At 37.6% G+C, this 27,538-nt stretch overlaps 2 protein-coding genes and 1 long non-coding RNA gene across 6 annotated transcripts; 2 read left to right on the top strand and 1 right to left on the bottom strand.

Moving 5' to 3' along the window:
- The first annotated feature begins 6,849 nt into the window (after positions 1-6,849).
- On the top strand, positions 6,850-7,755 carry LOC136241813 (uncharacterized). The gene is made up of 3 exons (XR_010694421.1): positions 6,850-7,040; positions 7,175-7,259; positions 7,456-7,755. It is a non-coding gene; the product is annotated as an uncharacterized lncRNA (long non-coding RNA).
- Positions 7,756-18,159: 10,404 nt separating this feature from the next.
- LOC136241521 (uncharacterized) lies at positions 18,160-20,630 on the bottom strand. Its single transcript, XM_066032746.1, has 3 exons — positions 20,444-20,630; positions 18,588-19,208; positions 18,160-18,536 (listed from the first exon to the last, which is right to left on the bottom strand). Exons 2-3 carry the CDS (start codon positions 19,138-19,140, stop codon positions 18,424-18,426), a joined length of 666 nt encoding a protein of 221 aa, XP_065888818.1. The 5' UTR covers positions 19,141-19,208; positions 20,444-20,630; the 3' UTR covers positions 18,160-18,423.
- On the top strand, positions 19,651-25,687 carry LOC136241519 (E3 ubiquitin-protein ligase TRIM71-like). 4 transcript variants are annotated; one of them, XM_066032745.1, is made up of 3 exons: positions 20,803-20,846; positions 21,318-21,389; positions 23,418-25,687. In XM_066032745.1, the coding sequence occupies exon 3, from the start codon at positions 23,439-23,441 to the stop codon at positions 25,422-25,424; it is 1,986 nt and encodes a 661-aa protein (XP_065888817.1). In that variant the 5' UTR covers positions 20,803-20,846; positions 21,318-21,389; positions 23,418-23,438; the 3' UTR covers positions 25,425-25,687. The 4 variants fall into 4 exon arrangements, with proteins under 4 accessions (XP_065888815.1, XP_065888814.1, XP_065888817.1 ...); XM_066032744.1 differs by lacking the exon at positions 21,318-21,389 and adding an exon at positions 21,796-21,938 and having other exon boundaries at positions 20,818-20,846; XM_066032743.1 differs by lacking the exons at positions 20,803-20,846; positions 21,318-21,389 and adding an exon at positions 19,651-20,119.
- Positions 25,688-27,538: the final 1,851 nt, after the last annotated feature.

The following is a 27,538-nucleotide window of genomic DNA, read 5'->3' as shown; positions in this document are numbered from 1 at the left end:
GCAAATAGTATTTCAATTGCAAGTTTTTCCACCATTATTTTTAACAGAGGGGTTTCGCCACACCTTTTTACCACCAAAGTGTTTTACTATACAGTGTTCTAGAACAGCCTAGAACTTCTATTGGTAGGTCTATGAAATTATAAGCTAGAAATTTCATTTATAAAGCAAAAATTAAGTTAGGCGATCAGCCAAGGTAGTAGTGGTTCAGTGGTTAAGGATGTAGGTGTTAGGTATGGAGGTCCCTGGTTCAAACTCTGGAAAGGTTTTCTTTTTCAACATTTTTTGTACATTTTCAGTTTTACCCCGTGGTGACTGCTCTATTAGAGTAACTCGATTTCGTGATTTTACACTTGTTTGATTTTTGCTTTATAACTGTAACTCTATTGCTATTCAAACTATCAAAAGGCACTGCTACGATGATCAGCCTATCTACACACCAATTTCCAAGTTATTCCTATACTTGGTTTACACTGTAGCCATGACAAAAGTTTGATTTTTTAACCTGAATAAGCTTAAGCATTCATAACTCCTTGGATATTCCTTAGATTCACAGCAAACTTGGTATGTGAATCCACCGTTACACGCTCTTCATTTTTGCCAATGATCGAGGCAATCGAGTTACGCGTTTGTGTTTTATAGCAATTTTTGCAAAGTGTGCAAAAATAAATCGAAGGCCCTGTATGGCATAAGAAGAAAAAATGAAAAAATTAAAACGAAACTTTGAATGCCCATATCTCGCAAATGACTATTGCGAATTTAATCAAATCTGCTGTGTGGCATACCCTACCTGGCAGACAGCTATAATGCATGTGCTTTGGAGAAGGGCCATGGAGCTATGCACGCATGAAAAAGCTGTTTTCTTTCTTCTTGTCAATATACTCACAATGTGGTGCGCCGGCTTTTTTGGCCGCATGACACGCTATCGTGTGTCTTGACCAAAGGAAAGAATACACCAGCTAGGTGTATTATAAACAGTAATTAAGCACCTTCACTATGAATAATTTACTGGACAACAATGTGACTATCTGATTTCATTTTCAGCTTTGTTCCACCTGTTAAACAGCATTAGAAATGAAGAACAACACAGGAAGCATCTCTGTGACCAATCCAGAAACTACAGAAATAACAACTAAACGTGTACCCTGATTATCAAATATACTGAGAAGTAAAGTGGCCATTCCACTTCATTTTCAGGTATCTCACTATACAGCTTTACAAATAAAGAACAGTATGTACAGTACGAGAAATGCATCCATTTACTCGGAAATTACAGATGATCTTCGCGACAGCCAGCTGCATTGAAGCCATCAAGCATTACTGCTAATCAACACCTATGTGTTGGTAGGGAAAGGGGACACACAGAGGACAAAGGTAAGTATGCACTGTAGTTGCTTGGCGAAAAGGCACATAGTTAAACAGTGAAGAAATAGGAACTTAATCTTTTTGCACTACACTACTTCAATCAAATTGTCTTAAAAGCTACTTTGGTACATGTAATCACTATACCCTCAACACCAATATTAAATTATTTCATTAAACAGTTTAGGTGTTACTCCCCATCAAAGTTGAACACAGCTATAATAAACTACACAAAAACATGATTTAGATTGAGCACACATAGCTGTGAGAATACTCTATGAAGGAAAAGGTGTTTTGTGGCATGTAGCCCCATTTAAAAAACAGAGCATACCATGGTTAGAGCTGTTCAATGGGTGCTGCACTCTTAGCAAAATTGCTGAATACAGTGAAGACATGCAGTACTTCAATGAATACTGGGTGAAATCAATTCTTACTGTTGGGTTAGATCAATACACAAGTTTTATGTTGGATTAGGAACATTCATTGCTGGAGACAGTACATACAAATCAGAGTAAATGAGATTTGAAGATCAGAATCTTGAAGATTCTGTCAGGAAAAGAAAAATCCAGCAGACATACCTTCTCATTCATGTGGAGCCATGGATCTAATAAACAATATTACTTGGTGGAATGGAACAAGCTTTCTTCAACATGGGTCAGAGATAGGCTTGCGTCAGATATTCCAGCATAATAAAAAGCATAATAGGCTGGAGTGCTATGCCAGTGTAATGCTAGCATATTAGGTGAACTATGGAGTTTACTATCCATGACAACAGATCGATACTCCCTAATAGAGCAGTCAGTGGAAAATGCAAGCTGCAATAAAGCACTCAGATGCATTGTACATAGCTCCATAGATCAATACTCTCTAATAGAACAGTCACTTTGTAGTGAAATACTCTAATAAAGCATTCACTGATTAAAATATTCCAAGATAATTGTAACAAACGTTGCTAACCTAGGAGCATAATGCAAGCATAATGAGAGCATAATAGGTGAAAATTTTGGGAAATCCCAGATAGTAAATTTTGAGCATATTGACTCAGGCCCTTAAACAACATAAACATACCTGGAGGCTTGTATATGTACCTGAAAATAACAAATTTCACACAATTTGCTTTAAGTACCATTATTGTATTAATATTAACATTTATATATAATCACCCACCTTAAAAAGTTAATGGAAACTAATTTAAAGATCTCACATTGAGGTTAAAAAAGAAATAAATTAGTTATGATGAAAGGCAATAAGCAATAGATTTTTTTTTTTTTTGGTCTTTGATTACAATTAGGCCAAGGTATCGGCTATAGACCCCCTAAATAAAGGTGTCTCTGTTCTATACCATATGCGTATTTTGTACCGTACGCGTATGGTATGTACCATACGCGTAAGGTACATACCATACGCGTACGGTACGATTTTCCGTACCATACGCGTACGGTATAGGCATACGCGTATATGGTACGTACCATATGCGTATTATGCCTTTTCTCAGTGTCTTCTAGCCTTGTCATCACCTAGCTACAATGGGCTATCTTTACAAGCATTTCTAGCTGAGTAAACTTAGAACACAACATAATAATCTGCTTAGCTGTAATTATAAAATTATCCATCAGCACACGCACATGCATGCATTTTTGGCCTTGCCATGCCCATACATTTCCCACTATATAGTCCTACTGATGTACCTAAATCTTATGTACATGATCTCACGTTGTCTGCAGAACTTCACATGAATGGTACTGTGTATGCTTCTTTATATAGCTATCAGAAGCATGCAGATGGTCTTATATACTCAAATTATATAGCTAAGTGTGGATAACTGACAATTTACAACACAATTGGGTAAATAAGCAAGGAGAGCAATTACAATGTCACCGTGCATGGTAGCTAGTAAGTTCTAACTGAATTATACATATTATTAATACTGCTTGTGCAAAGCTAACAACTTGAGTGATGAACTTTGTAAGTGTTATCAGTTGTGCAACATCAGTGGCCCCTCACTGTCTTTGCATCTTTATCTACTATATACACTCTTCTTCTTTTGAGGATCCAATTTCCTGTTTGCGTACTTTTCTTGTTTGTACATACTGTAAATAGTATCACTACTCACATTCATCACACTGGACCTACAGCACAAATTAATGTGGATGTTGTTAACTTTAAAGAGTATTATACATTCAAATAAGAGTAGCGAAACACATTGTCCCATCCACAGTAAGTATAGTGAGTGACTACAACACACTTAACAATTAAACAATGCTAGATAATATACATTCGTTACTGAAATATTCATTAGAACTCATAAACTCACCATAAAATCTCTGCCATGTTATGTTTTCCTACTTCATCTCAGTAGGCAATGTACACACCTCATTTAATAGCAAAGATTCAGTTTAAAAAGAATTTATTGCACATGCAATTAATTATGCTAATAATGCTACGCTACAGCCAGATTTACATTAATTTGCAAACTGAAATATTGCTTTCTCTACAGTTAAATCTCTTTGCTACCTCCCTCAATGTTATTGTATCAGCATTCTCCAGGTCTTCCTCTGTTTGAGCAATCATTACATTGTACTTCTTGAGCTCATCTGATTAAAATTGTCTGCTCAACAGTGCGTGCCATCATAGATAATGTATGCGTTCCTACTGGATTGGAAACGCCCGTATTATTTACGTAGTGACGTCATAGGCCATCCTCGTTTCGCTGCGCGTAAACTTTATGGCCTCGACAGGTGGAAGATTTCGCTGTTCTTGTAACCAGCAAATTAGTGTTTGTTGTTTACAGCTGGGTTAGTTATCACCTACACTAATTGGAGGCTGGACTGGGTAGGGACGCTGGAGGGCAGTAAACAATAGCGTAAGAAAATTCAGGTTCAAAGGTGAAATATGGTGTTTCAAAACGGTTGTGCAAATTTCCTGAAGAAACAGAAAGTGTAGCATTGTTTCTTTGCTGCTGTTTACACCACTTGTAGCAGGTAGAGTGTAGTAGGCTAGCTAGATATTCACTGCTTCACTGTATATTTCCACTGCCTCGATAAAACTTCACTGAGAAAACAAGCACTACTTTGTGCTATTGTTTAGCTCAAGCTGAGCAGTACTGAAGCATAAAATTTATTTCAATGTATCACACATTTCTTTGGTTGTGTAAATGCGGTGACGAGAAGTTGGCTAATAGTACTGCTGTTGAATTATTAGCTGGTGCGTACCTGCCATTGTCACCTGTCGCAAACAATATTTCTCCCAGTGCCCACAGACACGCTGCGTTCTTGTTCAGTACACAACGCAACACAATAAACAATGTAAAAGGAATGTCCACGCCTTCGAACCGGCCTTCAAACAAGCAAGAGAAAGCCAAACAGCCACTCAACAAATTTCCCAATGTTTGGCGCACTGTAACTAGGATAGGAAAATAATTTAACTGGCGTTTCCAATCCAGTAGGAACGCATACATTATCTATGGTGCCATCAGGCATAAATATCCATTTTTAAGTGGAAGCTAGTGTACTAACAAATTAAAGCTAAACAATAGATTATGTAGCAACAATAAAATAAAATATTTAATGAAATAATATACATATATGTAACTGAAAAAAATTGGCTAGATTTTCCAATGGATACAAATTAATTAATATGGTTGCTATTGTTCTATACCATATGCGTATTTTGTACCATACGCGTATGGTACATACCATATGCGTATACGCGTACGGTACAACCATACGCGTATGGTACGGAAAATCGTACCATCTGAGTATAGCTAACCTGCATGGTATGCGTATAATATCAAGCAGAAGGTTTTTGCACTGCCGTACCTATTTACTACGCCTGATGGCACTCTGTTTTCATTTCTGTTCGGGGAAGAGGGAGGGGGGAGGGGCTAGTCTTTCTGTTCATTTCATTTCATCAAAGTATCTGACATTTCATCAAAGTATCTGACAGTTCCACAAAATACATGCAATAGAGCCATCACCCATATAATTATGATGGTTTATGTAAGCACCTGTGGATTATTTTCTTGATGTCTTCTGACTTTTGTACATATTGATTTATTGCCTCGTCCTGCTGTCTACTGCCTTATTTGTCATGGATTTCCATCTTGCATTTTTATAATAAATGACTTCATTTATCCACAGTGTAATTGATTTGAAAGTACACAAGCTGGTATACTGTATGCGTTCTTTAGAATATAGTTGAGTTAAAATGACCAGATTTGTGAAAAGGTACCTTTTCCACACATTTTACATACCAGCAAACAAAATGATGTAACAATTGACTCCTTACACTGATAAACTTGCTCTTAGTATCAAAATGCAGATAGATACTAGTAGCTACTGTACACCCATGGATAATTGCATGCAGGCATGCGCAATTATAAGGTATATATGTTCAAAAACTTATGAAACCCCAAATTTCAAATATGCATGCACGGGTCAAATTTTGTCTGTGAAAAAGGTACCTTTTTGCAAATCCAGTCACAAATTATCTAGCTGTTGCATAGCAACTGCACACACTGACAACGTGTGGTAAATGGTAAATTTTAATTTTTGTTTCTTCTTCCACACAGTACATTGTGGCTGCAATTGCTACACATATATTGCTTCTTATTGGATTCATGATCCATTGTTGATACAATGAAAATTCAAAAACTATAGGCCATTATTACAAATGCTACTCCTCCTTCATATCTATAATAGAGTTAATGATGTAATGTAATGATGTGACATGATGTAATATAATGTAATTTATGCATACCTGTAACATTAATATTGTGTACTGTAGTTGTAACAGTTAGTTGTTATTGTGTTCTTTCAGTTATTGATTAATAATATTATATACAGTAGTCTGTTTTGCCTATAAATGGTCTGCCTACACTTCCCTACAATTAGAACAATACCCACACATAATATTTATGTGTTTATACTCCTGAAGATAGTCAAAGATTAGTACAATAATTAAAAGCTATATAGAGTGATATTACCCAAAACTCTACTATAGGGGTTTCTCTATACTTGTATATATGAACTTTGTAAAAATGTGTTTGGGTTTAAAGGCACCCAATTATCCCTTCAACATAAAACAAGAGCAGTATGCTCCTTGTCTTACTCAGAAACTGAAATTTGAAGTTTGATCTTCTAAAGCATTACTTAGGACAAAAGACATTCATTTCTTTTAGGCCGTAGATTTGTGCCAGCATATTGATATTCACGATTTTTCAATGAATATAACTGGAATGCATAGTGATATAAACGCTAAGCCAGTAGAGGTAGCATTGTAGCTATAAATATAAACATAAGATTTTGATATAATTATCCATATATTGCATTCTGATTGGTTACAACATAGCAACCATATTAAATAATTTTCATCCATTGGAAAATGGAGCCAATTTTTTCAGGCATATATATATATTATTTCATTAAATATTTTATTCTATTGTTGCTACATATAATCTATTGTTTACCTTTAATGTTTTAGTACACTAGCTTATAATTCCACTTAAAAATGGATATTTATATGCCTGGTGGCACTAAAGGTGTGTTGAACAGACAATTTTAATCAGATGAGCTCGAGAAGTACAAGGTATAATGATTGCTCAAACAGAGGAAGACCTGGAGAATGCTGATACAATAACATTGAGGGAGGACTGGTAGCAAAGAGATATAACTGTAGAGAAAGTAATGTTTTTAGTTTGCAAAGTAATGTAAATCTGCATGGCTGTATAGCTTAATATAGCAATATTAGACATGCTATATACTCTAACACTGATGTGCATAGTAATTAATTGTGCAATAAATTTTTTAAACTGTAGTTCGCTGAATCTTTGCTATTGAATGAGGCATGTACATTGCCTGCTGAGATGAAGTAGGAAAACATAACATGGCAGAGATTTTATGGTGAGTTTATGAGTTCTAATGTATAGTTCAGTAATGAATGTATATTAAGTAGCATTGTTTTATTATTGTTAAGTGCATTGTATAGCTACTCGCTACTTACTGTCATGCTTGTGGATGGGAAGACAGTGTGTTTAACTGCTCTTATCTGAATGTACTCTTTGAAGTTAACAACATCCACATTAATTTGTGCTTGTAGGTCCAGTGTGATGAGTATACTATTTACAGTATGTATAAACAAGAAAAGTACGTAAACAAGACATTGGATCTTCAAAAGAAGAAGAGTGTACATATATAAAAATGCAAATACAGTGAGGAGCCATGCTGCACAACTGATGACACTTACGAAGTTCATTTTTCCAGTTATTAGCTTTGCACAAGCAGTATATGCATATATGTATAATTCAGTTAGAACTTACTAGCTACCATGCATGTTGTAATTGCTCTCCTTGCTTATTTACCCAATTCTGTTGTAAATTGTCAGTTATCCACACTTATAATTGAGTATACATATAAGACCATCTGCATGCTTCTGATAGCTACTGTATAAAGTAGCATACATGCACAGTACCATTTATGTAAAGTTCTGCAGACAAAGTGAGATCATGTACATAGATTTAGGTACATTAGTATAGGACTATAGTGGGAAATGCATGGGCATGCATGGCAAGGATAAAATGCATGCAGTGTGCTGATGAATAATATAGTTACAGCTCAGTAGTAAGCAGATTATTGTGTTGTGTTCTAAGTTTGCTCAGCTAGAAATGCTTGTAAAGACAGCCCATTGTAGCTAGGTGATGGCAAGGCTAGAAGATACTGAGAAAAGGCATAATACGCTGCTATACGCATATGGTACGTACCATACGCGTATGTCTATACCATACGCGTATGGTACGGAAAATCGTACCGTACGCGTATGGTACAAAATACGCATATGGTATAGAACACTATCACCAGGGCTGCCCACAGGGGGGGCAACTGGGGCATTTTTCCCCGGGCCCCAGCCTGAAAGGGGCCCCAGGAGGCCCCATGAAGGGCCCCTTGAATACCTGTTTAAAAGATCGATATACTCTAATAGAGCAGTCAGATCTAAATTCTCTAATAGAGCAGTCATAGTATTCTTCAGAGGAGCAGTGTAACAAGCTTATAGATAAGGAGATATGGTTGGTGAGGGGTAGTTATTGTCATTGTTAGCAGGTTATGACTTTTTTTTTTTTTTGGTCTTCAACTTACAGCTTGGGTGAAGTTGTGATTCAGAATGGAAACCTCCTTGCCTCTGGGGCCCCACTTTAACTCTTTGCCCTGGGCCCCTTAATTTCTCTGGGCGGCCCTGGCTATCACATATGTGTGGGTATTGTTCTATAATTGTAGGGAAGTGTAAGCTCTTGGGCAAATCTTTTATAGGCAGAACAGACCATGCACTAGCTGTATATAATATTATTAATCAATAATTGAAAGCACACAATAACAACTAACTCTTACACTGTTAAAATGAAGAGTAACTACAACTCTCAAGGAGTTCCCAGTGTAGGGAGGATTTAACACCCCTGGAGAGTAACCATTACTCTAAAGGAGTAACTGGGGAGTAACACATGCTCTGAAGGTGGTGCCACTTACTCTTCAGAGTAATGGTTATTCTCTTCAGAGTGTTGGTTACTCTCCATGGGGTGTTAAATCCTCCCTACACTGGGAACTCTTCAGAGTGGTGGTTACTCTTTATTTTTAACAGTGTACAACTAAAGTACACAATATTAATATTACAAGTATGCATAATGAATTATTACATCATGTCACATCATTACATTACATTTTAAACTCTATTACAGGTATGAAGGAGCAGTAGCATTATGTAATAATTGCCTGATTTTTGAATTTTCGTTGTATCAATTAAACAATGGATCATGAATCCAATAGGAAGTAATATATGTGTAGCAATTGCAGCCACAATGTACTGTGTGGAAGAAGAAACAAAAATTAAAATTTACAATGCGTTTTCAGTGTATGTGGTTGCTATGCAACAGCTAGATTATCAACTCGACTATATTCTAAAGAACATACAGTACTAGTATACCAGCTTGTGTACTTTCAAAGTAATAGCATTTCCACTGTGGAGAAAAAAAGCACTTGTGCATTCAGGAGTGGAAGGGTAGAATGTGACAGCTTTATTATCAAAGTCAACCACTCATCATAGCATTATTGTGAAATATTACATCATCTGCAGTTTCACAATTGGTGTAACATTCCTGGAGTGTCAACAATCTACAAACAGTACACAACACTATTAGTCAGTCAGCAACTTACTGCTTTCAAATCTATACTTAAACATTGTTTCAAAATGTATATAAAACCTATATCACCATGCAAGCCTGGAGTTTGATTGTGGGTTTAATTTCACTCAACTGAGGCTACCTTAAGATATGTACGGGCCCCCACTGATCATCTTTTTCATCTCTCTACTGTTGACTGGATTAATGTAATGGAAATTCTATGAGTTAATGTTAATCAAGAGTAAATTTACTCTTGCATGGTTAATGCAAATTGGTTACTTTATTGATACAAACATACCACCTTTGTTCACTGCGACTTGAACTGTCACTACAATAAAATGTGTTTTTGTGTATATCACACACACACACACACACACACACACACACACACACACACACACACACACACGCACACACACACGCGCACACACACATCACATACTTCGGTGGAGTATGTGATGTGTAGGAGATGATGGTTCACATTTGCTAACTATAATGGACAAATGGGTTCACATTTGCTAACTAATGGACAAATGTGGACAATCATCTCCATACACCACAGGAGTGCATGCTATGTACCAGCACATTTAGAGCATACCACATAATTATACACAAATACACATTTTATTGTAGTGTGTCTGTGTAATGGCTTAACACTAAATAAGTTTATTTATAGCACATAAATTCAATAAAATTTATGCTTTTCTATACATCCTATACTACCTCTAAATGATAAAGGATGCCATGTACACCAATATACGGCCACACTGCTTGTCTTGTGTGCTTCACACGCTATATCCTGAAAGTGTGCCTGCACCCCAAGGGTGTGCTGCTGGTTAAGTGTGCTATGACCACCTCAGTTTTAACAGTGTAGGTTTGCATCATGCAGTAAAGCAAATTATATTTTAATTACAGTAAAGCAAAATACATCTCAGCTCTAGAGAATAGAATAGCTAATCAGACCAAAATATGATTGCTCTATAGAGGTATATACCTAGCTAGCTCGATCTTCACTGAATTACAGAAACCGTTAAGCGAGACTAGCCCCTCCCCCCTCCCTCTTCCCATGAAAGCAGAGTGCCATCTGGCATAGTCAATAGGTACGGCAGTGCAAAAACCTTCTGCTTGATATTATATAGGTGTAGTTCCACCCCAATTACCCCTTTGTTAATTAATTAGTTTACTTGTAATTTTTATTTTATTTTTATTTACCTATACTGTACAACTTCAGAAATGAAGAAAAATGTACAGACAAATCACAAAAAAAAAAAAAAAAAAAATTCAATACAATAAGTAAATTATAATTTAATTATAGATTTAAATACTTCAAGTGAATTAGAGTCTTTAGCTAGGTTAGGTAAATCATTCCAAAGTGAAATTGTTGCTGGAAAAAATGAGGACTGATATGAGGTCTTTGATGCTTGCAATGATAGGAGGTTAAAAGGATGATAATTTCTTGTACTGGAATATGTTGCAAAGTTAGTATACAAATCAAATGGGATATCAATTTCATTGTGGATAATTTTGTACATCATGGATAATCTTAATTTTAATCGTCTGCTTTCAAGTGATTCCCAGTCCAGCTGGTCCATAAGGTTAGTTACGCTAACAGTAGGGTCACGTGTGTATGTATTGGTCACAAACCGGGCTGCTCTTCGTTGTATCTGCTCTAACCGGGATATTAAGGTAGACTGCCAGGGTGCCCACACTGTTGCAGCATATTCGAGTTGGGAACGAATAAATACGGTGTATGCTAATTTCTTAGCATGGATTGCACATGAGATATTACGTTTGAGAAATCCCAATGTTTTGTTGGCTTTAGCTGTTATGTAGTTGACATGCATGTTCCATTTTAGGTCTGATTGGATGATGACACCTAAGTACTTGCAACTGTCAACTTGGGACAAGGGAGAGTTATCCATGTAATAGGTTCTTGAGATAGTATAAAGCTTACTTAGGGTTACACTCATGCTGTGACATTTATCTACGTTGAGTTTCATTTGCCATATCGAGGCCCATTCCATAAAGGAGTTAATGTCGCTTTGGAGTAAAATAGCATCTTCTGTACATTTAATTTGTCTGTATAATATGCAGTCATCAGCAAATAGTCTTATTGTGGAGTGTTTGATGACTTCTGGTAGATCATTTATGTATATTGAAAACAGTATGGGACCTAGGACTGTGCCTTGTGGAACTCCGGAAGTAACTGGAATTGGAGAAGAAATTGAGCCATCTATGATTACTTGTTGATGACGATTTGTTAGAAAAGATTTAATCCACTGATAAATATTGTTGTCTATGCCATACCATTTCAACTTATAAAGTAAACGCTGATGAGGAACCTTGTCGAAGGCTTTGGCAAAGTCTGTATAAATAATGTCGGACTGAATACCATTGTTGTGGTTCAACATCAGATCATGTACAAATGCAATTAATTGTGATTCACATTTTAGTTGCTCCCTTGTAATCTTAACTTATAATTGGGTGCTGATAGCTCTTATCAGCACACCAGCTGCTGTATTTTATAGTCTAGTTTAGTTTTATACCAACCCCCAGTTTGTATCCATGTCTTTCAGCAGCAAAATCACAATAATAATAATAATAATAATAATAATAATAATAATTATATGCAAAGCAGGTTAGCTATAGCCTATACTCAGATGGTACGATTTTCCGTACCATACGCGTATGGTTGTACCGTACGCGTATACGCATATGGTATGTACCATACGCGTATGGTACAAAATACGCATATGGTATAGAGCATCTCCGCCGCCTCTGCAAGATACTGTATTTAAGCTGTGATCATACAGTGTTGTATACATACAGTGACATACACCCAACAAACTGTTACAGGAGAAACGACTTTACCTTCAACTGTCTGCGGTCACGGAGAAGCGACTTCCTTTTTATTTTTTATTTTTAGCTACTTATAATAGGGTTTCCTGAGAATGTGCTTCCTTTTGTTGTTTCTGGAGATTTTCATACAGACTGACCTTTAAGATAAAGTAAACAAGTGTTAGTTTGTCATTGGATTGCTTGTAGCATTTGGTGTCAGCATAATTTAATGCACAAAAATATCCAAAAAGTGGCCACGTGACCAAAATACCATAATAGCTACATTGGACGGCCTATTTGAAAACTCATTGTATTTTAAGGTGATCTAAGTCACAATTAGCATATTACATACCTCAATGAAGACTTCTACATTTTTTTAGTGCTATAGCACATACTGCATAGCTGTATAATCGGATTGCTTGCCACGTGACCAGTTTTTGGATATTTACAGTTAAAACTGCACTGAGATTGAAAGCAACAGACAGTTTAACAATAAACTGATGCTTGTTTGTTATCTTAAAGGTCAGTCTGTGTGAAACAAACCAGAAACAATGGAAAGAGCTAAGGAATCATGCTATTTTCCAGTGGAAATCCTATATTATAAGATTTTTGGTCACGTAACCACTTTTTGGATATTTACATGGTTTAAAATTATGCTGATATTGAATGCTACAAGCAATTACATAACAAATTAGCACTTGTTTCATTTATCTTAAAGGTCAGTCTGTGTCAAAATATCCAGTAACAACAAAAAGAAGCACCTTCTTATTTTGAGTGGAAACCCTACTCATAACTTTAATTTTTCAAAAAAAAAAAATTTCGACTTCCTTGTTTCGTCTTTTCTGTTACTGACCTGTGGAATGGCTGAGATTTCAGGGATGGTTATAAAAACCGGACTCGAAACGGGAAACGAAATTAGCCTACAGTTTAGTGGAGGACAATCACTATATTGTGCACAGTTTATATATAATACAATAATACACTATATATAATATATGCACGCACCGAGGCACGCACTACCTGTTTATGCATAAAGCAAGACTCCAGGTTTCAGATTTCTCTGCACGGCGCTTATCGATTAGAGATATCAAACGCCTGCTCCTATCCGAAGGGTCTGGGGACTCTACAATAGCAAACGGCAGAGGAGGTTGGACGCGCTCTAAGCGCCACATAAATATATTGCTCTTAATTGCATTCTTTTATTTGGTATTTCACGTGACCCTCAATAGTCCTAGTACAAATTTGAAAAACGATGGGGTTGACTGGGGTTGATTAGATAATCGGATGGTGCTTCACGTAAGCTTCAAGGTGATGTACTTTGTTTTGTAAAAGCGCTTGGTGATTGGGGTGAAATTAATAAGTTGCGGTTTGGTGTGTAGAACTTCTCCAGAAATGTCACGTACGTACTCTATAATCAGAACAATGATACTTTACCGAATTAAACTGAGATCGATGTATAAACCTCTTCAATAAAACGAATTTCGCATAATTTGTTTCAGGGGTGCTTAAATCGCGTCCAACCTCCTCTGAGCAAACGGTAGTCACTTCAATACTGTCTGTTGAAACACTTACGACCGGGATCAAGATTCAATCAAGCGATCAAGAGGCTTTTGCACAGTGAATCAAGCGATCAAGATGTCCGCAAATTGACGATCAAGCAACTTCGAAAGCTAACCTTTAGCACACGAGGCTTTTCAAGGCTATTTTATAGGTGAAATCAAGCGATCAAGGCAAAATTTCGACGATCAAAATTCTTGATCCCGGTCGCAAGTGTATCAACTGGCGGTATGGAAACCCGACTACCCCTTGAATAGAGAAGTTCTGTGTTTGGGTAGGTGAGCGTTGATTGTCCCTTGACCACTTTCATAAGAGGTGTGACTAGGAATAACTACTTGATCATTACAAACCATTAAGCGTTTTAATACGGTAATAATTGGCTGCAGTGGGTTGACGAGCCTAAAGCCATGCCTTTAAGAGAGGGATGAAGCCATCTGTGGCTATTATGGCACACCTCTTATGAAAGTGGTTAAGGGACAATCAACGCTCACCTACCCAAGCACAGAACTTCTCTATTGTAGAGTCCCCAACCCTTCGGGTAGGAGCAGGCGTAGGGGTTTGATATCTCTAATCGATAAGCGCCGTGCAGAGAAATCTGCCACCTGGAGTCTTGCTTGATGCATAAACAGGTAGTGCGTGCATATATTATAGTGTAACTAGTGATTGTCCTCCACTAGACTGTAGGCGTTTCGTATCGTTTTCCGTTTCGTTTCCCGTTTCGATTCCGGCTTTTACTGAGGATTTGCAACAAGTCTGAAACGCAAAGCGTAAAAACGTGATCCAGTACGTCACTTCCTGCCTTTTACCCTTTCGACAGTTTAGGCCCTTTACACCGGACCAACGGTTATGATTCAATCAAGTCGTTTTTGAACTCGTGTGTCAGTGTTTCACTGGTCTCATGGCGTGTTATAAGAATTTTTGGGGTGGAAGAAGTGAAAGATGCTTTGTGGATGTGCGGGTGTTCAACCCTCTGGCTGCTTCTAATGCGTCCTCATCACTGGCCTCCTGTTATCGGAGGCACGAGAACATTAAGAAACGCGCGTATGCTCAGAGAATTCGTGAGGAGGAGCATGCCTCTTTTACCCCCCTGGTAATGTCTGCCTCTGGTGGTCTGGCTCATGAGGCTTCTGTTTTTTATCAACGCTTGGCTCATCAACTTTCAAATAAGTGGGGCGATGATTACTGTTGTCATGGGGTGGTTAAGGTGCTGTCTATCTTTTTCTCTCTTGCGGTCCTCCATACAATGCATCCGCGGAGCCCGCTCATCCATCGGTCACTATGTTAAGACTCCCCCAATTGTGGAGCTGATTCGGGCAGAGTCTCAGTTTGCCGTGGACTAAGAAAGTCCCGGTTTGTCCAGCACAGGCCATTTATGTGCTGGGGGTGGTAGGCAAGGGCAGTCCATCAAGCCCGGGATTAAAAAAAAAAGGGTTATAAGAATTTTAAATTTCACGTGAGTAATAAGTATATATAAGGTAGTATGGTGTAGTTTCAGTATGTACGTGTGTTCCTATGTACAATTTATAAATTTCACGTGAGAGGCGTGTACTTTGGTGTTAGTCTCACGTGCCAGACGGTTTGTGTGGGGGCGGCAAATAAACCGTCTGGTCACTGTTGCACACTTTCCGTGAACTCACTGGAATGCAATTAGATTACATCACGGCATTGTTTTGCGCCAAGGATGATGCAATAATCGTTCCAATCCCCTCTTTGAGCAGACTAAGACAATAATTGTACTGGTAATGTCCTGGTGACGTATTCGAAACATTGCTGAACGTCTTCCTCGACAATTCTGTCGTTTCACAAATCCGTAGCGAACCACGATCGTTCTTATACGAACGCTTTTAAGAGCCCTGTACTAGGGAAACAAAGATCCTAAGCCCATGGCGTTGTTAAACTTTCGAAAAAGTGATCTGTAGCCGAGATTCAGTTCTTTATTACACTAAGAATTTGAATTATTAGTGGTTGTTTCGTCACAGAGTGCGCGAAGCGATCTGATTGGCTCTGCCAACATTCCGGCAGTGGTCCCGGAATGTGTGCAACAGTGACCAGACGGTTTATTTGCCGCCCCCACACAAACCGTCTGGCACGCGAGACTTTTATTTATTTATTTATTTATACTGAGCAGTCAGCCCTGCTGGTATGCTCAGGAAAAAAAACAACAACAACAAAAAACAGTTCTAACTTAACATACAGTAAACCAATTGTTCAACTAATTACAAGCTAGTACTAGTGTGGTAATATGATTGTAAAAGTGATGTGAACGAATCTGGATCAGATGTTTCAATGATGTTAACAGGCAAGGTGTTCCATTCTTTAACAGTTCTTGAGAAGTAGCTGCTCTGATATGATCTGGTGGATGATGATGGAATTATGAGATGCAATGGATGGTATGATCTAGTTTCTCTCGTTGATGGTAAGTAATATGATGGTATGCAGATGGCAAGCTGGTGATGGAGTGCCTTGTGCAGGACTTGTAATCTAGATATCTTGCGACGAGTCTCAAGAGATGGCAGGGATAATTCATTTAACATTGCTGAAACTGAGCTAAATCTACTATAGTCATTATAAATCCATCTGGCTGCACGACGTTGTACCTTCTCTAATTGCTGAATTTGTGAATTATAGTATGGATCCCACACAGCTGATGCATATTCCATTTGTGGCCTCACCATTGTGATGTATGCAGATTTCTTAACTCTTTGTGAGCAACTACTAAGATTACGTTTCAAAAAGTTGAGGGTTTTTGTCGCCTTTGCTGCTATGGTAGATATGTGTGAAGACCAAGATAATAACTTGTTAATTAAGATGCCCAGATAAGAGTGTTGCTCAGATGTTTCTAATATATGGCCGTTCAGTATGTAATTATGTGTGATGGGTGAAGTATTCCTTGTGCATTGCACTACAGCACATTTGAGACTACTTTAGTGTTGCAAACAGCGTTGAAACCGGGTCACTACTGCTGACCCGGATGACCCACTGACCCGGATTGACCCGGATGTGACCCGGATTAATTAAAGCCGAGACGTGTTTCGGCTAGTCTCGGGTGAGCGAACGAGTCTACATTTTGAGCGTTCGATTCGTGTTGAGTAAATATTGCAACTTCAGCCTAGCTGTAGGTTGAAGACCAAAACAACAAAAAAAAAAGGTCTTCACCTACTGACAATAGCTACCCCTCACCATAGATACCCTCAGTTTCGTGCTACATACTGCACTTACTAACAGCATAGATAATATATACCTTACCCGGGATTGGAAACCGGACACACTTCAATACAAAAATCGCGAGCCGTCAGCATTGTAATAATTAACACTTTCGCTTTGATATGTAAGGTTTCACCTCGCCGATGGAAGAAAGGAAAAGAACGGGTAGATAAGCTACTAGTTGTGAACATGAAGAGAATTTACCGTAGTGGTAAGAACAATACTGTTGTATTACTTGCATACAATCGTCAAAATTTTGAACAAATAGTGTTTTGACGCGGTTTATGCAAAAAATGGCTTTTTAGTCGTACCCTCGACTTTTGGGGTTCGTAGAGCAGTGTGGGAGCGACATTTTTCGATGTAAACTACACTGTTTGAAAGCTGAGACATTAGCGGACAAAATCATGCAACTTAAAACCCTTAGTTTTACCGTTTATGCCATCAAATTGCAGTGCAACTGCGAAACAAGCGATTTTGAGGTATTAAGTTTTGAGGCCTACAGGTCATTTTCTAAAGGCTACTAACTTTCTTTCTTAAGTATTTCCTGTAATTCATATGTATACAAACAAAATAGGATAGTTTCAAGGCTGCTGACTTGTACTGATGTAGGCGAAATCCTTGAATCTTCAAGTGAATGCAAGTATTTCCTTTTCAGAACTGTTGCTTTATTATTATGCATATATAGCTAACTATAGTTTGCACTGGATTTTTTTGCAGATGAATGATAGGAGAGGTCACAGAAAGCTTAGACTTCATAGTAACAAACACTGGCAGCCTAAACCTAAGAGGCTACCAGTTTCAATCCCTTTGAGAGATGTGTCAGTGCTGAAGGTGTCTCTGCCACTGTCATTTCAAGTGTCTCTGCCTTTGTTGATGCACCAGTCAGGTCTTTGGATATTTTGCACAGTAGACTGAAACAGTGTAATGGCATTCCTTCAGGTATAGTGACACAGTGTGTGCAGATGCTTAGCTAAATCATTCCTTTTACAGGGTGGATTGATACAATCCAAAATGCAGAATTGAGAATATTCCAACTGGGTTATTTTGGGTAATCACAAAATAAAGTTGTGTTATGCATAGCATTGCAAATGTTAATAATATAATATACTATAAGCTGCTATCATACAAGTCTCTACGTAAGCTTTTTGACCGCTGTGTACTCTTTTTTGCTGACTGCTTAAATTTCTCCATCCAAAAGCTCGCATATGAAAATCCACGGATAGTCACATAAAGCTGCACTATTTCCTTAAGAAGTGCACTATGTACCTCCTTCTCACCAATCTTGAAATCTGCAGTGGAAATCAACCAATAAAATTCAACATCATCACTGGAGATAACTTTTTCAACAATCTCCTCTTTTTTCCAGCTGCTGGGTTGCTACCAAGTAACATTTTTAGGCATTCTTTCACTTCTTCTATTGCAATAAACAATATAAATGTTGTTTCTTTAACATACCATAGCCCACCTCTATCTAGTGCTAATGTCCATTCTTCAGAACTGCCACATTCACTATGTTCTTCGGGTGTGTCCTTTGTTAAAGTCATCAGGCACAATACCATCTCTTCCTTAAGCTCATGTTTACTGCATTCGATTTTCTTACGTAAATGTCTACAAACATAGCCGGCAGCATAACGAAGAGCATTGCCTTCGCGTTTTGTTACAGCTGGTGCTGGATCAACCTTGGTTTCAGCTGTACACCCTGTCACATGATCACCAATGTATCCCCTGAACAAAATATCAGTTAAATGCTGATACAGGATAGGTGTAGCAGCCACATTAGCAGAGTCCAAAAAATTTACCCAGTCCTCTCGAAATTTCTCTGAAGAGCGCAACAGAAAAAAGTTTCTCCAAAGTTTCTCACGATTGCATGATTTCTTTTTACAAGAGCTCATTGCCTGTTTCAGGTCTTCTGACAATTTCAAAACAAATGTTGTAAAACAGTTATTGTTGGCAGCATTAAGACACCAGTCCAACAGAATCTGTGCCACTTTTCTTGCTTCAATTGCTTCTGAGGACATTATTTTAAATGAATCATCATTCAATATGCTTCTGAGTGCTTCCACAAAATCATCTTTTGCTTTGGGACCTGCATTGAAAGAAAAAGACAGGTATGGTATAGCATAGTAAGGTATATATTATCTATGGGTATAGCTAATGAATGGCTACATCAACATAACTTGCACACAAACAAGGCCAGGCCAGGCACATCAGTGATTGAATGTTTAAGCTGTAAAAATGCCCAAATTTTGCTACCATCGCTGGTTGTTTATTGTTAGCTATAATGACAACGAACCAGCATCGTCATTTCCATCGGATTCTCCGCTCTTCTGCTTCGAGCTCTTCTTTCTAGCACGAGTTCCAGCATTCACCATTTTATAAAACACGGACTGAATTACGGAATTACGTTACACTAAACTCGCGATACTACAACGCTGAGTGAACTTGTTGATAGGTGTTGATTGCCTCCGTTTCCAATCCCGGGTAAGGTATATATTATCTATGCTAACAGATAGGCGTGGATGAGCATATGTTGGTAATTCGATAAGTGGGCGTGGCTCACGAAAGAGCTACGCGATAGCGTTTATAAGTTCCACGTCGTCAAACGAACAATTTCGTTTCTCACGTGATCCAATCCGGGTCAGACCCGGATAAATTGTAAACCGGGTCAGACCCGGATGACCCGGAGAAAATGTGACCCGGATGACCCGACCCGGTTTCAACGCTGGTTGCAAAGATTTGGAAATCCTCAGTATAACCATAGATAATATACGAACCATGGATTGGAAACGCCCGTATTATTTACGTAGTGACGTCATAGACCATCCTCGTTACGGTGCGCGAAAAGTTTGCAGTCGCTACAGGTGGAACATTTTGCATTTCTTGTAAGCTACAAATATGTGTTTATTGGTTACAGCTGGGTTACACTAATTGGAGGCTGGAGTGGTTATGGACACTGGCGAGTAGCAAACAACAGCGTAACAAGATGCAAGTTAAAAGGTGAAGTATAGTGTTTCATAATGGTTGGGCAAATTTCCTGAAGAAATAAAAAGTGCAGCATCGTTTGTTTGCTGTTCTTAGCTTCACTTGTAGCAGGTAGAGTGGCTTTAGCTAACCAGATATCCAATGTTTCACTGTATACTCAGACTGTTTGGATAAAACAACAGAAAACAAGCACTACTTTGGGCAATTGTTTTTACCTAAGTCGAACAAGTCTTTGGCTAAAAATTCATTTCAGTCTATCAAACATTTATTTGGTTGTGGCATAGAGGCTATGTTAAGATAGCTGGTAACGATGCTGCTGAAATATTTGCTAACGCGTACCTGCCAGTATCCACCTGTCGCCAATGATATTCCCTCCAATGTCCAGACAAGCTGTGTTCTTGTTCAGTACAAAACGCTACACAATAAACAATGTAAAAGGAATGTCCACGCCTTGAAACTAGCCTTCAAACAAGCGAGAGAAAGCCAAACAGCCACCCAGTACATTTCAACAAAATTTCCAATGTATTGGCACACCGTAACTAGGATAGGTAAATAATTTCACGGGCGTTTCCAATCCATGTTCGTGCATTATCTATGGTATAACTATCCAGATTTCAGAGGCGCGTAACTTAAGCACAAGTCACGTGACCTCATAGATCGTTTTACCTGATTGGGGTGTCGTATTTCCATAAGAAACTTGCGACGAATATTTAGTTTCCTCAGTTTGAATAAAAAACCACAAGTAAGTTGCTCGTAGTGTGAGTGTAATAATGATTATTGTGTTTGTGCTGACAGTGTGTGGTGAAAGTTTTGTTTCTGACTCCCTACTTCACAGGCTTATTGTTAGCATCCTTGCAGGTCCCTAGAGGGATAGTGCCCTATTTTGGAAAACCATACATTTGGGCACATGCAAAATTTGTGTCAATTGAAAATTTCAGAGATTTTTTTAAAATCAACTTTTTGCATACAAGTTCTGATAAAGCAACTATTAAGCCTTCTTGCTGTGAAATGTCATACTCATACAGTAGCTTAAGAGATATACTGAATTATATCAGACCATGTTGTAGTTTCACAATGCGTGGGACAACACAAATTTTATTCCCAAAACCAAACATTTTTTTGTCTTTAGACAATAATACAAGTGATTTAATTGAGAAAAAAGCACAAAGAACACATGATTAAACTCTCAAGGATCTCTTTTCATTAATTTTAGATTGTAAGAATGGTGATCTTTGTCAACAAAGTGATTTGTCATCAATTTGTCACTGTAAACTGATAGTGAAAAGTTAGTTTGTTATGTATTAGACAGTAAATTGGCCATATCTTTGGAATGCTTCAACATATCATCACAAAATTTTCACACAAGGTAGATAACCACTCAGTGCTTCATTGTAGCTATAAAAAAGAAAATTGGCCAATGTGCCCAAATGTATGGTTTTCCAAAATAGGGTCACAATTGTTGAATTTCGAAGGGGTGTGGCAATTCACACTGCATGGTTTGGTACGTACTGGATGATGAGAGTGCTTTTCAGTATACCTTCTGGTACAAATTCTTGAGTACAAACTCTCATAAGCCTGCTTTAATTTACAATCTCATTCAGATTTACAGTCTCTGAAATGTATCTGTACAAGGTTCCATTACAATACTTGTTTCTCATCCATTATATTCGTTTTTTTTATTATTATTAAAGAAAATCACGATTTATGGGACACTGTTTGCAAGAAAAGATCGAGATACTCTAATAGAACAGTCAGGATCTGGATACCCCCTGTTGAGACCCTGGATGCTTGGGGATCATGTGCACGCTCATTAGTGAGGCGGATAGGTCCCCAGGTAATGGAACAATCTGGTGATAATAGGGCCACCCAATTATTGATTCAGAAGGTTGCCATTGATGTTCAACGTGGCAATGCTGCTTCTGTAATGGAAACAATACCATCATCCCAGGACTGGGCAGAGTTTGCCTCTCTTCCCACTGTTTAAGTGTTTATTATTGATTTATATTATTATCTTTTTATTAACACTTTAAAAAAGAAAGGGAAAAAAGCTCTAATAGAGCAGTCACAGTATTCAGTGTAGCAAGCTACTTAGTATGTACATGTAGTTATAAATAAGGACATATAATTGGTGGAGAACAGCTATTGTCAGCAGGCTGTGACCTTTTTTTCTTTTGTTTTGTTTTGGTCTTCAACTTACAGCTGGCCTTGCCCCCTCACTCTTTGGCCTGCTCCACCACCCCAGGGCTTTTCTGTTACTATAATTAGCTAAAGCCATCTTAAAGCTAATACCTCAGTACCTTTCAGGGTGCTAGACACATTTGTTGTATTGTAAAATGATAGCCAGCCGTCGAGCCCACCTTCACAGCATGACCGTGTGTATGGTAGCCAGGCTTTTCCTTTTCATTGTGTAGCTGCGAGTGTGCTTCTACATGTATACATGTATGCGTGCGTGTGTATGTACATGCATGTGTGCGTGTATATAAATGTGTGTGTGTGTGTGTGTGTGTGTGTGTGTGTGTGTGTGTGTGTGTGTGTGTGTGTGTGTGTGTGAGTGTGTGTGTGTGTGCGTGCGTGTGAGTGAGTGTTAAAACTGGGTTGGGTCACCCATGTCAACCTGGTCACATTTTGTCTTATACTATAATTATCTAGCCAGGGTCTGACCCAGATTGGATCTATGAATCAATTAGCCTGGCAATGTTGAATTGTATTATTCTAGTCTAAGATTTTATTGTGAGCCACACCCACTTATAAGGATTATGGGGTCCTGTCTACAGGCATACGTGGGGGCACACCCATTTATCAGTAGGTGAAGTGCAGTCTGTAGGTATGTATGAATCGATGTCCATTTCTGTCTGCAGACTTAGTCAAATCAACATCCACTAACTTTGCTATACAGATGAATGCGATAATATTATTATTGTACAAGTCATAGTCTAGTCTTGCCAATTTCTTTGCCAGCTACACCGGAATATGTGATATTACCTGTAGGCATTAAACTATGCTATGCACAAAAACACTGATTTATAGTATACGTGTTTTGCTGTCCGTTAACATATTTTGAGCCACTCCCACTGACTTGTAAAACCTACCTGTTTAATTAGTTATCCATTAACTTAATACACTAGTGAAGCATCCAAAATGTAACTCTTGGCAGTCGCTCTGGTTTTGGTCAGCAGTATGTGACTTGGTTTCAATGTTGTGTGAGTGTGTGCGTGTGTGATGAATTGATGTATACAGCATAGATGAATGAAAAACTACAGTATTTTGTACTGTTAATGAAATATACCTATTACATTCTTTACTTACAATATAGGTACAACAATCACTGACTACAATGGCTGATAAACAGGAGACTAACAAGAACCCTGCTAACAACCTGAACTGTTCTCTTTGTGCTAAATTTGTTAAGATCCTGAGAGATGATGGGACAGAAAAGAAATGTGATGATTGTGGTTCTAATGAGCAAGTTGTGGCCCTGTGTATCAACTGTACTCAATACTTGTGTGAAGTCTGCAATTCATACCACATCAGGAAAGAACATGATGTTGTTGCAGTGCAGTCCATAGAGAAGACTCTATATTGTCCAATACATAGCCAAAAAGAACTGGACCACTATTGTGAGACATGTGACAAGGTTATCTGTCACTACTGTGTAACAAAGGATCATGTTGGACACACATTTGATACAGTAGAGTCAACAGCCTCTAAACACAGAAATGAGCTGATCAAAATTATCGCTCCAGTTGATGAGATGAGTACAAGCCTGACTAAAGCTAAAAAGGACATTAACCTTATGAAAGGCAAAATAGAAAATCAAGCCATAAAAATCAAAAAGTTACTTGACAAATGTCATGAAGAGCAAATTGCTAGACTAAATGAACATCATCAACAACTGAAGAAGCAACTACAAGATGAATTGTCCCAGAAGGGGGAAGCACTGACCACACAACTGGAAGACATAAAATCAGTACAAGATCAACTGGCAAATATGAAGAAACAACATGGAGGTCTAGAGAAGACTACTGACCGTAAAGTATTGTCCAAAAAGAAAGAATATATAGAGAAAAGTATGAAGGAGGTTAGTGACAAGTACAAAACACTGAACACTCTTCCTGTTGAAACTGACTCAATTGAATTTGTACCTGTCAACAATCCTAATCTACTGCTAGGTCATCTGTTTACTTCTGCACATCCACATACTTCAGAAGTGGTTGATCTTCCTCATAACATAGGTTATAGCACCAAGGTAGATTTCACCATCCAAACACGAAATTGTAAGGGTGAAAAGTGCACAAAGGGAGGTCATCACATATCGGTAGAGTTAAAATCAGTTACAGGCAATGTGACCATTGGGGAGGTGAAGGATAACAATGATGGTAGTTATGTGGCTTCTTTTGTAGCTGGAGAAGTTGGAGATGCTAAATTGTCTGTGTCCATAAATGGACTACAATTTAAGGAAAGTCCCTACAGCTTAAAAACTGTTTTAACTAGGAATTACCAAGGGATCAATATGCCTGATGAGGTAGTAAATGATAATGGTAGCATGAGTGGTCCCTGTCACATTGCTGTTGGTAAGGATAGCATGTGGGTTGTGGCTGATGACTCCAACAAGTGTGTTTATATATTCAATGGTCAGAATAAATTACTTAAAAAATTTGGCAGTAATGGTAGTGGTAGTGGCCAATTTAGTACTCCCTGTGGTGTTGCCTTTGATAGTGACAATGACTTATACATCCTTGATGGTGGTAACAACAGAGTACAAAAGTTCAATATCAATGGTCATTACCTACTACAGTTTGGTAACGGTGGTGGTTACAAGCTCAAGTCAGCAGAAGGTATCACAGCACATGGCTACAAAGTATATGTTGCTGATGATAGGAACAAACGTATTGCAGTGTTCCAAACTAATGGTCAATTCTGCACCTCTTTTGATTCTGAACACTTGAGTGGTCCCTATGATGTAGCAGTGAACACAAATAATCAGTTGCTTGTTGTTGATATTAATAATCACTGTGTAGTCACTTTTACTCTTGATGGTCATTATGTAGGCAAATTTGGTACACAAGGATCTGGTAGGGGTCAACTCAGTAATCCACGTGCTCTTGCCATTGATATTAATGGGTTCATCTTAGTAGCTGACTCTGGTAATGATCGAGTATCAATCTTTGACAAGTCTGGAAACTACATTGATTGCTTTGGTTCCAACGGATCTAATGCTGGTCAGTTTAGTAATCCTAAAGGTATAGCTCTTAGTCCTAATGGTAGCATCTATGTTAGTGACACTGATAACAAAAGGGTTCAAATCTTTTCCAACTACTAACATCTAACACTTTACTAATTCTATACACTATTACTGTACACACATTATTGTGACATGTGTATACACACACTTTATTAATTTTTGTACTTGACTATAGCTATACCATTGTAATATCTACTAGCACTGTAACTACTAACTTGTATCAATCAACTGTTGTATAAGTGTTAATAATATTTTTAAAGAATAATTTTGTAAATTACACATACTGTATTCACATCTTGTACACATAATAAAACAATACATTATTTTCTGTACTCGTAATATTTACACCATGAACTATGTACTCACACTATGTAATAAAGTCCAAGTGTAGTTGTGTTCTGATAATGAGGAACAAGAGAAGGATATGCATGGGGGCCAACTTTAACTATTTTATATTCAATCATAAAATTTAATTTGGTTTACAATTCCTACAACATGCAAGTAGAAGGAATTTTATGAACTCAATTAGGGATCATAAAAAAAGTAGGGAAACAAGGGAGGACACCTACAACTGCAGATATACTAATGAACATTAATCCATGTACATAGCTAATTGAGCATGTGCATGCCCCAGGATTAAAATTGTGACCCTATTTTGGAAAACCATACATTTGGGAACATTGGCCAATTTCTTTTTTATAGCTAAAATGAAGCGCTGAGTGGTTATCTACCTTGTGTGAAAATTTTGTGATGATACATTGAAGTATCCCAAAGATATGGCTAATCTACTGTCTAATACATAACAAACTAACTTTTTATTATCAGTTTATAGAACTGTATAGTGATCAGGTGTGACAAATTGATGACAAATCACTTTGTTGACATAGATCTCTATTCTTATAATTACAATCTAAAATGGATGAAAAGAGATCCTTGAGAGTTTAACCATGTGTTCTTTGTGGTTTTCCTCAATTAAATCACTTGTATTATTGTCTGAAGACAAGAAAATACTTGGTTTTGGGAATGAACAAATCACCCAATTCGTAAGTTAATTGCTGTCCCACGCATTGTGAAACTACTACATGGTCTGATATAATTGAGCATATCTCCTAGAATAAAGAAGCTATGGATGTGAAATTTCACTGCAAGAAGGCTTAATAGTTGCTTAATCAGAATAATTATGCAAAAAAGTTAATTTTTAAAAAAATCACTGAAAATTTCAATTGAGTTTTCCCACAAATTTTTCATGTGCCCAAATGTATGGTTTCCAAAATATGGTCACAATTAATGCTTACTAAAGTACCTATGGTTTATTCTACCCTAAATGGGTAGGAATTAACTTAATGCTGTACATGTGTTTCAGATACTAAATATTTTATGTTTGATGTACTGATCATGGTAATTTTCTAAAATTTGGTCATAAATTAATTGACTAATATTGTATTATACAATACTTTTAAATCATTGTCGATTCTCTTTATCTCGATCAGTACAAATTTTTACCCAGAAATATGGGACTGTATACACCGGACTGTGGTCTCTTGAGCATGTCTGACACTGCAGATCTTGGAAGACTCAGGTATTCCAAAAGCAGTACTGATTAATTCATTTTTTTGCAATAGGAGATATCTATATACAGGTTACAGTAATAATTATTGTACATATGTATGTAATTTTTCATCTGTACTGTTGTAATAGAATCATTCTGTTAGTTGCAATTGTAAATGGAATATTTCTACTTGTAGCTGAAACTATATCACGCATGAAAGGTATAAGAATCTCATCAACTGTTGCAAAAACAACAATGGCTATTATATGTACTAAATTCACACCAACACAATTGTATCTCATAAAGGCCTCAAACATTAAAAATCCAGTATTGACCTATCAGCTACAAAATCTGCAAACACACAAGGAACATTCCCCAATCAGTAAACAGATCAAATCTCTTAAATAAAACATTTGATTGAATGACTGGTAAGATATTCAGCAATTACTGACTGAATACTCTATTAGAGCATCTCAACTGCATGATCTAAAAGTGATCTGGGTAAATCTGGAGTAGCTGGACCACTAATTCCTATGGTCCAAATAGTAGCCACTAACAACTGGGTAGACAAGCCTAACCTAGTTCTGCTATCCTTATATATACAGTAGACCATCAATTATCCAAATGCAGAATGACCACTCTA

This window comes from Dysidea avara, chromosome 12 (genome assembly GCF_963678975.1).
Source record: "Dysidea avara chromosome 12, odDysAvar1.4, whole genome shotgun sequence".
NCBI lineage: Eukaryota > Metazoa > Porifera > Demospongiae > Dictyoceratida > Dysideidae > Dysidea > Dysidea avara.
Note: the sequence above shows the minus strand (reverse complement) of the source record. Positions and strands in the feature narration are given on the sequence as shown.